The sequence below is a fragment of the Nanorana parkeri genome, unplaced genomic scaffold, assembly GCF_000935625.1.
Source record: "Nanorana parkeri isolate BGI_ZX_2015 unplaced genomic scaffold, ASM93562v1 scaffold85, whole genome shotgun sequence".
Lineage (NCBI taxonomy): Eukaryota > Metazoa > Chordata > Amphibia > Anura > Dicroglossidae > Nanorana > Nanorana parkeri.
In genome coordinates, this window is record NW_017306353.1 from 1,359,710 (window position 1) to 1,376,000 (window position 16,291).

Sequence of the window (16,291 nt, forward strand, 5' to 3'; positions counted from 1 at the left end):
CGAGAATGCTTCCTTCAAATATTTCCACAGGTCTGAGGACCGTGTTGGTGGAAACAAAGGCCTTACCTTTTCTGCAGATCTATTTAGGGTCAAAAGCATGATGCAGTGGAGTTTTAGAAAATAGATGATTGCTTGGGGCCTGTTTTATAACCTGCGTGACTTCTACATCCCACCTATAAGAATGTTCTAAAATGACTTGGCACACATTGGCTGACCCTTTTAAATAAGGAAGGATAGGAGTCACTAGAAGCACCCCCTATCCCCAGAACCCAGTTTATCCTTTTGATAACATTACTGGGACCTGTGGAAGCAAAGAAATGATCTGACCGATACAGGTGACCCTCACCTCCCTTCAAAGATGAAAGAACCTAAAGTACATATTAGCTTAAAGAAATCATATTGTAGTGTACAGAAGTATTAAAAAAAAACATTAAAAAACAAGAGACAATTGGCCAGTCTTGTACATTTAATTAGCAAATTGTTTGGCTCAAAGCTAGATAAGATTTAAATAGAGAAAACAAAGACAAATGCTAAAATGTCCACTAAACTAAAAAGGCAGTCGTTTGGTCCAAGTAGGAGGGTCAATCAAACAGTAATGGCTCCATGTCTGTAATTTGAGATCTATTAGAGTGACAGTGAATGTTCGTGTACAATGTTATAGAGGTGCCCTTACCCCACTAATGTATTCTTTTTCTTTTCAGATTGAGAGCGATGAGAACCATGGATCTGTGGCTAAAACAACGAGCTGTAATTGAATTTCTGGTGAAAGAGGGTTGCGTTCCTAAGGAAATCCATAATCAGCTAAAAAATGTTTATGGGGACGCCGTAGAGGAATTTTGGTTTTTCCTTAAAACTCCTATATCCCACGCCGCACATTGCTAACGTCTTTTACAGCCCTGCATTTACAGCTCGTTGTTTTAGCAGCAGATCCATGGTTCTGATCACTCAATCTGAAAAGGAAAAACAAACATGCATTAGTGGGGTAAGGACACCTCTATAACATGGTACATGAACAGTCACTCAAACAGATCTCAAATTACAGACATGGAGGCATGACTTTTTGATTGACCCTCAAAATATTTAATTCCTAAAGGAATGGATGGCTGAGGAAACTAGCTGCATTCTCATAAATAGCACTTCAAAGGCTCAGCACACCCAAATGTAATACTTTCCTTATGAAAGTATACTATTGGGGCAAATTGTCTGTCCTACCAGTAGGTTCTCCCGATAGGAGTATCCAGCAGTGATCCAACTTCACTTCCTCCACGGTCAATACTAGGGATGCACCGATACTCGCCCAAATGCTCCAATACCTAGCCCGATACTTGAGCTTCAGGTATAAAGAAGCCAGGCAGCAAGTCATTACACGCCGCTTTCATAATGGGACTATGGAATCGGTAAGGACCGGAAAAAAATTAAATATTGGTACTCGATACTGAAAAACAGGTATCGGTGCATCCCTAGTCAAGACCATTAAAGTGACACTAAACTCAGGAGTTAAATCTTAAAATTACATTCCACTACTGAACTATTAACAAAAATGTATCTTATTTGTATGTCACTCGGCTGTAGATCCTCAAATCATCTCTGAATTGGTCCGGACACTGTCCTTCCTTCTGGAGGGTGGCTACTTTTGTTCCCCATGGTCCGTGTGTGTGTTGTTATGTAGTCAGCACCCCAAGCTCACTCCTGTGAAGGACTACAATCTCAGTACACATTAGAAAACTAAATGTGAGATTGTAGTCCATCACGGGAGTGAGCTTGGAGTGGTGGCTACTTTTCAACACAGGGACCATAGGGAACAAAAGTAGCCACCCTCCAGAAGGAAGGACAGTGTCAGCACCAATTCAGAGATGATTTGAGGATCTACAGCCGAGTGATACACAAATAAGACACATTTCTGTTAATAGTTATGGTACTTGAATGCATTTTGAAGCAGATTTAGTGTCACTTAAAATCTCATTTACTGGTCCAAAAGTGTACCAATTATCCATAATATAAACTAGATAAACTATCCAAGAGGGGGAAGCAACCTCATCTTTATAGCCTCACAAGGTAAAGGACCCTTGCTACCAAGTAGATGATTCAACCTGCCAGCATTATAAAACTGGAATTGCAATTCTAAATGACTAGATAGCCGTTATACCTTTACTCATACAAAAGTAAACAGTATAAAACTTTAAAAAGTAAAAAGTAACCAAAAACACGAGAAGAAATATCCCAGTTGGGGAATACAACAGCTGATAGACAAAAACAAAAATCCTAAATGAACATTCAAATGAACTATGTAGCTTATCTGCTCGATATCAAAATAAACGCAACTTTATAACAGTAACACGGTGTGATGAAATGAATACTCAGGTTAGCATACGGTGAAGTTTTTGCCTCAAGCATTCTGATCAATAAGGTCTTGGGAGTATGACCTTGTACAGCTGGCACAACACATTAACTTGGAAAGCCTGGGGCAGCACAGCAATTGGCAGCCAAGAAAGTCTGACTTTAAAAACCTGGGGACTTGGTACTGTACTGCCAAAAGCCATGCAATGTGCAGAATGAGGAAGAAGTATGCAAATGGAGACAGCCGAACGTTTACAAGGAACCTATTAAAAACAGAGATTCTCTTTAACCTTTAGAACCTAGTCATTAGTGTGGTACATTCTTGTTTGAGATTGTTAGTGATTTGCATAACATTTGCATTTGGCAGCGCCACGTTTCTGAACCCTTTTAAATTACCGGTGGTTTTAGTATACAGTTGGAGTCTGTGATATCAATAGATGCTCGAGAGGAAAAGATTCACATGGCAAACAAACAAAAAGGAGCTGTAGAGACTGCAAAGGTAACAAGGCCCTCAAGGTGCAATAATGGAGGAGTAGCTTCTTAGGGAGCAAAGAAGGCAGGGAGCAATATCAAACACCTAGGAGTTCTGCGTAGGAAGCAGACAATTTATTTAAACTCTGAGGGCTTGTTCACAAATAATGCAATGCATTCCAGCATGGTTAGTGGCAGGAACGCACTGGATTGCATAATTAAGCCTCCCTACGGGCTAGGGCGGGAGGGGTGCCATTTAAGTCAATGGCATTGCAGCCATGCCTCCCGGCCGCACCAGAACGTGTGGCACGATGTGATCGCAAAACAATAGTGCATGCACTATTTTTTGCGATCGGACCGTGCTGTGGGCATTGCTGTGCCACAGGGTCATTTTGGGGCTGTTTGTACCAATCTGGCATTTGAAATGTCATATGACAGTAGGGACATATATGTTTCAATACTCTTGTCTTTCTCCTTTATACAGTAAAAGTATGTATAGTAAAAAGCAAAACTACCCCAGTAGCTATTAAATACAACCAAAGGAAAGCTCTATCTGCCTGAAAGATGATATAGAATTTATTTGGGTACAGTGCTGTATTATGACTAAGTGTCAAACTATCACAGCACTGAAAACCGAAATATGACCTGGACAGGAAGGAGATATATAGATAGATCTATAGATCTATCTATAGATCTATCTATAGATCTATCTACATATATATCTATATATATTAAAAACCAGATGATATTTACAGTTAAAGGACAACCACACTTCCCCTTTCACACTGTACTAAAAAATATCCATGTATCATGCATCATTAGCCAGAATTTAAAAACACAAAAAGGTATAGTTCTTTATTTTAGGCCACGTGTCATTTCCAAATCTTAATGGATTCCTCTAAAACTGATTTTTTTAAAATAAAGATCCTTAACCTTAAGTGTTTGTTACCTCTGTGAATTCAGCCTACTATCTGTTATGTGTCATCAAGCTGAGGATGCTGGCAGCAACCCTGAATAGCAATGTAGGCCTGTGATAACAAGTGTAGAAAAAGATCACTGAAATGGCTATCGCTGCTTTATTTTTTTATTTGAATGACAGATGGAATTTTGGTTGCTAAAGACAACAGAGAAACGAATTCTTGTTTTAAATGAGCCCCAAAAGAGCTTTGAGTACATTTCCGATTACAGCTCTGAAGAGGGCTGGAGTCATTCCAATGAAGCAGTTTTAGGAGCCACAATATTTTTTGTCTTCAGAATATCAACTAAGTCTTGAAGACTGGAAGTCTGCCAGTACTGTCACAGAACTTGCTGAAAATAAATTGCCAACAAGAACATTGGGGAGAATGAGCAGTCTGCCACACACAAACTGTTATGCAGAAGGACTACAGAAACAATGGCGAATGTGCTAGGTCATGTGTACTTCTCATTTTTGTACTGCAATCTGCTGCATATTAGGCAGTGTCATTTTTCCCCCCAAACAAATCAAAAATAGTCAAGACCGGATGCGGCACACCCTCTGGTCCAGAAGACACATGAGGAGCACCTGATCCTAGCAGGGAAATCCAGTCTGTGATCCTCACAGGAGCATGGCACTGTGCACCCTTGTTCCCAACGGTGCTTCATGCCAGTGGCCAAAGTGCACGATTTGAACCCAGATAGGAAATGCAGATTGAGTGAACAGTCCCCATTCCTTGGCAATCCTAAACTTGCAAAGACCTACACTTCCTATCAAGATTCAGAATATGCAGCTCTTTGCAAGTTTAGTATTGGCAAGGAATGGGGACTGTTCACTCAATCTGGATTAAAATGGGGTTCTCGCACCCGTCATCACAGAAATACAGGGCTGTCATTGCGGAACTCCTTTGGCTGACTGTAATGCTTAACTACCATCTTTCTTTAGAAGCAGCAGACATAGTCTATCCATCCTTGTTCTGGGGCAGTTTCTGGAATGGTTCAGCAATGGTATCCTCAGGAAACCTGTACTGAGAAAAATAAAATATAGTGGATCCCACTGCTGAAGTACTGGTTGTCTGATATCTTCTGCCTTAATTTCTGAGTGCTGAAACACGCATGTAGACTGCTTTATCTGTATATGTGTTCCAGGTGATTGCATTTGAAGGTACTGAATCCATTGACAGTACAGGTGTCGTTAAGGCCTAAATGAAGCCTTCTTTTTCTACTTGAAGGCAGACAGACGTTACAGTGGAAGTAGGTGTGTCATCTTTAAATGTACTATTGTGCTGCAGCTACAGCTTAAATGCACTGGGCTGGTAGCATGCTGCAGATCCAGACCACTGCTTAACACAGCACACCTGTCCAGCAAAGAAAAAAAAAAAGTATGAAATGCACTTTGTGACGCTGACAGAAAGCATGGACTAAGTATTACAGGAAGTATAATTGTCCTAGACAGGAAGTGCTCACTGCTCCTGAGAGGAAACAAATCCTGGCAAGAAGCAAGCACTGTCCAGCCAAACAGGAAGTGAACAACTGGATGTTTTTTGTCTTACAAGCATCTACCTCATTCTTCCAATAGAAACTCCTCACAAAGAGCTAAAGTGCAATACAATACTATGTAGTGACAGCATACCAGGGAGAAAAAAGGGTACAAATTCAAGCTAATATATATTGTTAAGGGGGATACACTATTCTGGTAAGAACCTACAAGTACATCTCCGCTCTACGAAAACGGGTGAAACTAGGTAACTTGGTACATACATCAGCATAACACTAGCACTAACAAGAGGTGCAGGTAATAGTAATAAAACCCATCAGCAATTAAAAGACTGATCTTCTCAAGTTGTGCCCCTCCCTCCACGTCTGAAAACACACAACACTCATACACACAGTCTCGAGGAACGCAATTGTCTACAGGCGAGAGCACCAAGAGTGATTACCGACAGTTTCTTGCATAGGTCACAAGTGCGTGCACATTCAGTTGAAACACTGCCATGCAAAAAGTGCCTTAGTGGGGGAGGGCTGAGCTTTGGGGAATGAAAATGAGGAAAAATGTCCAGCCGTGCATCAGGTATTACGCCAGCTTATGCTATGGGAGGAAAGGAGAGACTGCATTAAAAAATTTACCCGGCAACATCGTTAAGAGCAGCAATTTAAAGTTAAAAAGGCAAAATATAAAACAAAGTTCCTATCACATATTAGCATTCTACTGCATTGTTCATTAAACTCCACACCAGCAACAGGTATTGCATCAAGTGATGAGCAAATTAGGGTCAAATAAACCTTGAAAGGTACGAGATGACCGTATACTAGCGACCAGGAGGTTAAATTCCATATTACCGAGATATTCGAGAACACAATTTTTCTTCACAGTTTACAAGGGAAACTATAGTCTGATAGAGTTTGTTTTACACCTATGTGAGAATATGATCAGCTTGATGTAGGTAATGTTATGAATAAGAGCTGACATTATAAAACCATTTTTCAATGTGTCATTAGGAAACAAATATCTATGCGTGAGCATCCAAATGTGTTCATTACAAGTGCAGATTGGTCTACCAGTTTAGTAGTACTGCACAATGACTGAACTGCATTGTTGCTCTCTCGCAGTGCAGTCTAAGGCTGGCGAAGCCAAACTACGGTCTGCTATTCGGTGAATATGCTTAAATGATGATATGTGTCTGTGCTCTACCTATGTTTTTTGTGTGATTATCTGTCATGAAAACTCTAAAATAAAGAAGAAAGAAAAAACCAGTCTAAATGCACCCAAAGACATGGAAGGATAGATGTGTGGACATAATCCAAATGTCCTCAGGCACACCTAATACCCGGCACACAAGCACAATTGCTTGGCAAACCCGAGCATTTGCGTTTAAGCGTATGGACATAGAAAAGGTAGTCACCCACACACTCCAGACCGGAATCCCAATTACATATGCAGAAGGGTGTGTGAATGACATGTGTCACCTGCACACCAAGGTCCAATATATCAATATGTCTTTGACGTCAGAAATACATGGTATCACATGTAGAAGCAACAATTCGGAACCTACAATGGTCCCTTCATCAGACATCACTATCAGGGTTATTCACTAAAGGGTGAAGGGTTTGGAGAAGGCCGGAGAAGTGAACAATCTAGGACAACATAGCTGATTTGGAAAAGTTCTCCAATTCAGCTCACTTTCCAGTTCAGCTATGTTGTCCTAGGTTGTTTACTTGTCCGGCCTTCTCCAAACTCTTCACCCTTTTGTGAATAGCCCTGTATGTCTTTGCCTGATGAAAGGACCATTGTAGGTTCCAAATTGTTGCTTCTACATGTGATACCATGCATGTCTGACGTCAACTAAAGACGTATTGATCTATTGAACCTTGGTGTGCGGGAGACTACCTTTTCTACGTTTGGATTTTTGCTGTGTCATCTGCATGTCATTCCAGCACCCTTCTGCATATGTAATTGGGATTCCAGTCTGGAGTGCAATGGGATATTTGCAATAAGTGCATGGACAGTGACAGGGAAAGCTGCATGCAGGTAACTTTAGTGATGAGCTTGTATCAATAGAAACAACAGCTGACGAGGTTTTGGAACACGTCCAATTGCTAAATCCTCTAAGAACTCTATATGAAGTGTTTAGATGTCATAAGACCTGAGCACTCTGTTGCTTGCAGCAAAATGCGTGTAGCTTGAAAAAGTACATAAGCTTCTTTTCAGGCTTTTTGTGCCACAGACTTAAGTGGAAATGTGTTTTTCAATGGAGCATTTTTGGAGTGGTTTTTAGGGCATTTCCCCATGATGTCACAGATGCTACTGCTTTCCACTGGGCCAAATAGAAAAACTGCCTAAAGCTGAACACTTGCAAAAACTCAAGAATGGTTTAAAATTGCAAGTATACGTGCAAAAAAAGCAGCACCTAGGTGTGAATGGTGCTCAGCTCTGGGCAACAACAATAATTTACAATGGCTAACCCCACCCTCCCCCGATGATGAATATATTGTTTGGTGATGATCTAATACAGAGGATTACTTGCCTCAATCTATGGTTCTGAAAACCTGTACTTCCAAAGCCGCTTTCCTTGTCAGTCTTGGCATCTTAAGTGACATCATCATGTACAATGTAGGACCAGCAGCCACTGCTGTGTGCCTCTCACACTTTGGCACCTGTAGAGCAGAGGAGTGCTGCCACAGGACCATTAGGTATGGTGAGTTTTCTTCTGTAATGGATCATTCCCTAGCAAAAAAAAACAACCCAAAACACTACATTGCTTATCAGCTAAATCGCAATGTAAAATTGCTTAAAGCAAAGATGCAAATCAAGTTTCCCAATATGCATGTCACTAATAGAGAAGACTTAACAAATCTGTGTATAAAAGATCAAAACATGGATCAGCAAGTAAGTAAAAATATGGAAGTCACAAAGAATTTCAGGTAAATGTTAAAATGATATAAACATGAACTTCCTGATCATAGACTAGAATTTCCCTTTAAACACATGAGCATACTGTTTAACCTTGTAATTGCCAAGCAGAAGGTGAGGCTGGGTTACAGAAGAGTTGAGCAGCATGATTTTGGACCAATTTCCCTCTGCTGTTCTTGTTGCAATGGAGACTCCATCACAATGTGCATTTCTTCTAATTTTGCAAGTTGCCTTTTTACATGTTTAACATCCGTAGGTTTGTTCTGCATTTGTTAATGATCAATAATAGCAATATTGCATTTTATTCATAAATGCAAGTTTAGATTTTAATACCTACTGGGGGCCACATGTACAAATATGCACCCCCAGTAATAGATTACTGCACAAAATTTACAACAGCATGGATCTTGTACATTACGGCTGTACTTTGCAGGGATATTTTGAAAGGATGTACTCTGCCAAACTGTTTGTAAATGGCAGCAACTGGCTGTTCTGATCCGCACCCTGTTAGTCTTCAGAAGTACAAGATCTCTACACTTCCATGGATGTCCTAAAAACCTTATGCATTACCAACTGAAACTAATAGGAACTGGTTCACCAAACAGTCAGTTGCAGACATGCACCCACCACGTTCCTACACAAACAAAACCAAGAAACGTGTACATATTCCTCCACTCAAACAGGAATTCCCAATATACGTCAAGCTCTATGCGTCCAATATCTGCTGTATTCAATATCACTGGTTAACCAATGGATTACCTAACTGAAACAATGCTAAAATCTCTCCTGCTTGAAAAATACTATTTGTTGTACATCGGAAGGTTAATAGACTTTATGTTTGTCGCTTGTCAACCATGCTATCACGTTTCGTCAGTCACAATTCGTTTTTTTAACACAGTTTCCTTTACTGAGGTCAAACATGACTTGGGAGGAAATACCGCACTAAACGCTAAACACTTGGGTGGTGCAGGGGACAGATAGCGAGAGGGATTATTGACTTAATCCACCCAATAAAAGCTATAAAGACCCAGCAAATTAAACTAAGTTGACTATACGCCAAACGTTAATGTTTGCCTATACACAGAAATAAAGCACATATTTCAAACCCAGGCTGCCGTTTTACAGCAGCCATCAGTCTTACGAGACAGCTACTATTAAAGGTTTATAAAGCAGATGTGGCACTCATTAAAGCCTAGGAATTTCTTGTACAAGGTAATGGCAGTAGATATTCAACTCCTACTGTCTCTTGGGGTTATAAAAAAAAAAAAAAAAAGGATCATGCGAATGAGGCTGTATAGACTGCAGATTACAGGAGAAGGTCAAGCACTAAGGGGATGATGTTACACATTAGGTGGGAGGAATACTGGGTTTGAGCTGGAGGAGATGAGTAATTGGACCTAGGAACTGAGCAGGGATACAATGCCCTCTGAGCATTGATTAGGGGTTTGGGTGAATTTCTGTACATGGATTTAGCGGAAGGTTGCCCGTCACGATACTAAATTAAAGCTGGCTATAGATGAATTTAGTAGACCAATTGAACAATAGAAGAGAAGACCATTCTGCAGTACAGCCATTGTCATAGATACCACTTTGGACATGACATGAGCATATGAATGGAGGAGAGCTAGAGGCTGTCATGATGAAAAAGAAGCCTTCAGGGATAAAGAAACAATGCTGCCCTTGGGGTGTGCATAGGAAACCACAAAAACCAGAATGTCATCCTTCGCTTGAGAAGTAAACTAACCTGTATCCTACTCTCCACTGTGCTGAAGTCATGGCCAGGCTTTGGTAAAGAAGAGATAAAAAGCAGCATTCGGTTGGCAGAAGTCCACCCATAATTCCCTTGAGAGTTAGAACAAGCAGGCAAGTTTTAGCAGGGCAGGCTGAGGACAGAGTTCATCTGCTGGAGAAGCATTCGCAGCAATCAACTCAACCAGCGGTAAACAAACTTTCTTAACACAACAAAAGTCAACGTCCATGCTGCAAGCATAGCTGGGAAAGAACAAGAACGAGAACCCTCCACTCCACAAATTAAAAAAAAGAAAATAATTAATAAAAAAAAACAAAAAAAAAAAAACTTTAAAAGTGCATACATTCCGAACAACGGCTGTAAGCAGGGACAGCTCTCCTGCAGTCATCTCCAGTCAGGACATGTGGTACAGCTGTCCCTGCACCCTTGGTCACTGAGCTTTAGAGGATGGCTTTGTTGAAGAAGGGAACTTTTTTAGGTATTTATCAGAAGTCTTTTTAGCACAAGGAGATGACTGGGTTTGTTTTTCATCTGGGGAAGACTTGGCTTTGTGCTGAGGTAAAACAGAATGTTTTTTTGGGTTTGGGGCAACCTCCTTGGTTGGCGAGACTGCAGAGTTGTCAGCTTTCTCCTGGCTTAAACTCTTGGTTGTAGGTTTCTTGGACTGTAGGTTGGTCTTTCCCAAATCTGCCGACCGTCTGCTTTCTTTTTGCCTTAGGGCAGATTTAAAAAAGCTCAGCCCTTTCTCCTCAGACTTGCTGTCCCGTTTGAGACCAGAACGAGGTGCATTTTGAGGAGTGCGGAGGCTGGCCATAGAGGAACTACGCACTGTCCGATTATCCACTGGAGACTCGCAGCTCCTGGGTTGTGTGGCGCGTGTAGTGCTACTGCTAGGTTTTGAGGCAGAGGTTTTGTCTGAGCCCAAGCTTACTTTAGACCCCTCCCTGCTAAGAGTCTTTTCAGGTGCTCGATGCTTGCTGGATGTGCTCGACACTGAGGAGTTCTTAGAAGTTGGGGTAGGTTTCTTCTGTGCCGGAGAGGAGATGTGGCTAGCGGTGGAACTTGAGGTTCTTTGCCTTTGTTGAGACACAGGTGTGGAAACTTCCTGTGGCTTCCCAGAGTCTTTCCGCTGTTGTGTAGATGAACGACGTGTGGGGGTTTTAACTTCACTCTTTTCACTTCTTTTTGATTTTGCTGTGGGTTTCCCGTTGCTACCTGCTGCCACTGAGGTGGGTGTAGAAGAGTCCTTCTCTGTTGCTCGTATTGTTTTACCCTGCTCTGCAGTTGTTTTACTGGTAACGGGCAATTTATGTTGAACTTCTTCAATCTGTGGGGAATTTTCCCTTACGGGGGAGGAATTTACAGAATCGCTTTGATCCACAAAGGCGATATGGTTATTATTATCGATAGGATCCAGTAGTGGGTTCCTGCCCACTAGCTCAGCTGCGCTCTTTCCAGTCGGCTCAGCTACAGGTTTTTTAATCACTGGTTCAGGCTGAGCACCACCTTCTGCTAATGCCAAGGGAGCCCGAGATGATGTCCGATACTCGCGTCTCACATTTTCAACGTGATCGTGGAAGCTGCCAGACAGATTTCGAAGGCTACCAAAACAGGATGTTGACACATGGTCATCAGCCTCACCGATTTTGCCGAGCGAAGAACCATGTACTGGAGAGTCTGATGGGTGGCGGCAGGAAGCAGCTGCTCGCAGGTGCAGTTTTGCTGCTAATGACCACGATGGTCTAAATCCATTCTCATTGGAAACCAGGGGACTGGTAACTGAAGATCGCCCTGAGCTTTGACGCTGCACACTTCTTACAAATGGACGTGAGGAGAAGCCACCTATCATGGAACAGAAAATAGCATTAAATCTAAGAACATCATTACTCCATAATGATGAGCACATTTGTAAACAATCTAAACAAATCATAGCTCTTTTCCTCATAACCCTAAGATAATCCAAGTGGTGCACAGGATGGCTTTGCCATGATATGCTAGAACTTTCCAAACTAAACTTCTTTAATGCCAAGGTTTTCTAATTAGATCTTAGTTATTTAATGTCTTTCTCCTTTGCCTCATAGGACTTCTGATGAAGAATCAGTTGAGAAAAATTATCTGCGATTACTAGAGAATAAACATTAATAGGCTTTTCCTCTTAGGTGAATACATTTCTGCAAATTCCAACACAACATCGGTCCTTGTGGCAAGAAAAGCAAAGTGTTCCACATCCATCATCCACACAGACTATATTCAGTGAAGCATTTGAGTCTGTAATCTAAAACCTACACCCAAATGAATATTTCAGTTTTATGTAAATGCTAATCTGCCATTTCTCTAGGAGACTGTAATCTCTGTAATAAAATATCTACAGTCCACCCACCTTCCATCACAGGCAGCTCTCACTTATTTTTTATTTAAAGAGAGTTGACGAGTAGAGCATGAGCTCTCCCTTTTCAGGTGTGATATGATATGCAGCTTGGGTCAGACATGGCGCACCTTGTTGCTGGGCTCCCAGAGAGAGCTAGTAGATTGTTACCATCACCAGTGTCCTTCTATGAGTGAAGTTCAAGTTTTGGGTAGACTGAACATTAATTTAGCTTCACTCACCATCATCTTCGCTTCTCTCTCCTGTCAGCTCCACAGACTCTGCCAGCGATGCCAGAGAGGTCCGTCTAGAAGACGCTGCAGAGGCAATACTAGGTTGTCTGCTCCCTGGGAGCCTGGAAATCCAGTGATCACAGAGTGATGAGCTTGTGGAACCTGTGGAGAACAAAAATGTACACAAATCAATTAATAAAACTATTGAAAAGTCTGGCAAAGGTCCCCAAGAAAATAATAATTGCGCACAGTTCGAATCAAAATAACATAATACCTGGTGATCCTGCCAGTGACTACCCCTTCCTCCAGAAGGCAGGCAACACTGTAGGGACAGCAGTAAATTTTCTGCAGCGCTGTCATCCCCACACAGAGTTGTGTCATCACACATGCTGAGGAGTGTTATCAGTATTGTCAAATTCTCACTGCAAATCAGAGCTGGCCACCTAACCCAACAGGGCAAAGTGCATCTGGAAGTAGTAACAAAGGGCACCGATTTGGATTATGTGTCCAACAGAGAGATGACCTCAGCGGCCCCTGTCATGAGGTTACAGGGAAAAAGAGGATTCCATCGCTCATTGGAGCAAGTTAAACAAATAAAAATAAATGGATTGGCATTTACTGAAAAGAGGTGTCAGAGGAAAAAGGGAATCCAAAGAAATGTATAGCCTTCACATGAAAATGAAATCCATTAAATGGAGAAATATGGAGAATGCCATTGGTGATCTCCTTCTCAAAATACTTAATTTCCTAATCACAGACCTGAAAAAAGAATGTAGCATGCAAAGTAAGAGTGCAGCTAAAAGGTCCCGATTTGTATACTTGTTACAGGTTAGAAAATCAAACTACTTAAGCCAAAAGATAAACATTATTTGCATAACTAGAGACAGCCACTGCTTGCAGAGAGAAGCCAGTCTGAGTCCATTTTGGGACTTTGTTTTCTAAACGGATAAGGGGTGTATTTAAAGTGTTTTAAAGATGTGCTGGGGTTAATTATACAAGGAATATGGTTTCCATTGTTGCATATAAAGCTTAACAGATATTTTAAACTACTTAAACAAAAAAATCATTAAAAAAAATTAAAGTAATCGAAACATACCCGTGTGTAGAATAAAATAGGGAAAACATTTAACGTAACCTTTGCCATCTAGACAAGACCTTCCTCCTCCTACAATACCCAATGTATGAATCTACTTGATCTAAAACTAGAAAAAAAGTTACTAGTTAGTATATATTATTACAGATAAGAAGCTATTCATATCCTTCTGTGAATACTTCTCATTGGCATTCCAAAGCACCAAATACATCCACAAATCGATGATCACATCTGCAATGTGCTCAAAATCCTGCACCCCATTTTGTTTAATTTTTCCTGTGACTGTCTTGCTCAGTAAAAAGTATAGATTATACATGCATATCCAATTCCAATGTTATCCCCCGCTGTAATATGGATTGAATTATCCTGTATGTTATTCATTTTCTGTAGTTGCTCTGGGTTTTTTACTAATAAAGCCGTTGTTTGAGAAAAAAAAAAAAAGAAGAAAAAAAAAACCAAAAAACACAATTCAGACCTCCGTAGAGGAAAACAGCTGATATTAGTAAAACAATTCACTATCTCTAAAGCTGCCCATACACCTTACAATTATCTGCAGATTTTCTGTGGTCAGATGGAAAAGGTGCAACAGATTCCTTCAACTACACTTAACTGTGTGGCTGGAGTAATCTCCACCTGGGCCAATCTGTTGCACTTTTTCAATCTGACCACAGAAAATCTGCAGATAATTGTAAGGTGTATGGGCACCTTTACAGTTCTTTATCGTGTTGGAAGCCAAAATTAACCTTCACCTACAGCTCCATCTGCTGGTGAAATATGTTACTGTGGCTAGCAGTATTGGGTGCATGCACTTTTCTGCTCAGGCACGAATTGATGTTGTATAGAGGGCTGCAAGAGATCAACTTCTGCATCATTACTTTGACAAATGAAATCTGTAAATTTATAAACAGCATAACCATTAATAAAAATAAGAATTTTGTATTTATTTATTTACACTAAAAATCCAGGACGAGTTCTATGGGGATGCTGACTTCATTTTCCAGCAGGACTTGGCACCTGCCCACACTGCCAAAAGCACCAAAACAACGAATCAAAGCCTGAACAAGGATGCATGACAAAAAGAGGAAGCAATTATAGAAATTGGCATTTAAAGGATAAAAACAATAGGAAATCAGGTGTTCCAGAGCAAGGTAGGTAGAGCTATGAAGTGGAGATTGCGGTCAGAAAGACTGATGACCTCAACAAGAATGTGAAGGACAAGTGTTCAATCCCCGTAAGGAAAATCAAGTGGAAGAAAATGTAGACCAACAATAAAAACGGTCAACAAAGAAACAAAAAGATGTTTCCTAAGGCAATACCCAATCCTTGACTTCGGGGGAAAACAAGAGACAAAACAATATATGTCCCGATCAAAGATTAACCAGTAAACAGCTGCGAGTTGTAGTGGAAAACCCCTAAGCCTTACATCAGGGATATGGGGATCCATGCTATACCAGCCCTCATAATAGAAAACTAAAGCAATAGAAGGAAAAAGAACTCGACTGTGAAACAAAGAAGAAGGATAGAGTACCAAGTCTTTTTTAAGGAAGGAGTGAAGAGATCCATAATACAAGGGAAGAAAAATCTAGATACATTTTAACCAAATAAAGTCACAGGGACTTCAGAACAAGAAGGATGGGGAGATCTTTAACTCGCATTGATAGAGAAGTGTGATTTTGACAAAGTTATTTCAATATCTATGAACAATCTGAAAGACAGAAGAAATGGGGTCTTCCTTCCAATAAACAGGTCCCATAAGGATCTCTGTACTTCTAGTTTTCTACCTAGGTGAACTCTGCAGTCAGGTAACAGAGTGCTATAACTAGCTCTTTCAGGGAAGAACAGAAGTAGCAAAATGGAAGTTTCCATGTGAGGAAAAATTGCATACGTGACCGGGGAAAAGTGTAGACCGTATGAGACCGTCAATGTTATCCTGTACGAGGAAATATATCAGTCAGTGAGAGGAAAGTAGTATTCCTCAAGTTCCTCACAAAGAGGGTACTGAACACGCTGTAAAAGGTATAAAGTCTATCTCATATAGAGATATCCTCATGACTTATAGAAGCAGACCTAAGTGTAGTAAAATTGAATATAGCCAATTTTTAATCATGATCTATTAAGCTTTCTACAACGGGAATCTAGGAAGAGGAGCAGTACTAGTGTGAGCATAAAAGAACGTGTTGTAGCAGAGCCCCAAAATCCTTAGGAAACAAGACCATCGAATCCAGTACAGTGTGTCTAGTCAGGAAAGAGTTGAACCAGATTCTTGAGATCATAGGCTTGGAAGATGGTGTGCCTGAGCCACCAAGAGATGGTAGACTGAAAATCCGGTACAGCCTTGTATGGTCCATCCAGAATTACAAAAAATGAATCCGTCTTCCTTAAAAAAAAGACCAAAGGTCTGTGAAACATTAGAAGGGGCAGAATCCTACCCCTTGATAATTCAAGGTGAGAGTTCTGGCTCCTCCCTGATAAATGATGTACAACGTAGCCATGGAATTGTCAGTCTGGATCTGGATTGGATGACTGTCCAAGAAAGATGGTCCAACACTGCAGAGACAAACCGCCCAAAGCTCCAAGATGTTGATCAGGAGCAGAGATGATTCCACCGAGCAAGTCCGCTATATAGCGACAGGGTGCCCAGGACTCCTCCCCAGTTCAACAGGCTGGCGTCCATAAT

At 40.9% G+C, this 16,291-nt stretch overlaps 1 protein-coding gene across 1 annotated transcript in view; it reads right to left on the minus strand.

The window, feature by feature from the left end:
* Positions 1 to 10,272: 10,272 nt before the first annotated feature.
* The window catches only part of USP31 (ubiquitin specific peptidase 31), a 61,597-nt gene continuing 55,578 nt past the window's right edge, over positions 10,273 to 16,291 (minus strand). Inside the window, exons 16-17 of the mRNA XM_018552336.1 lie at positions 12,531 to 12,683; positions 10,273 to 11,765 (exon numbers count right to left, since the gene is read on the minus strand). Coding sequence (XP_018407838.1) covers positions 10,354 to 11,765; positions 12,531 to 12,683 — 1,565 coding nt within the window. The 3' untranslated portion in view covers positions 10,273 to 10,353. The remainder of the gene's footprint in view (positions 11,766 to 12,530; positions 12,684 to 16,291) is intronic.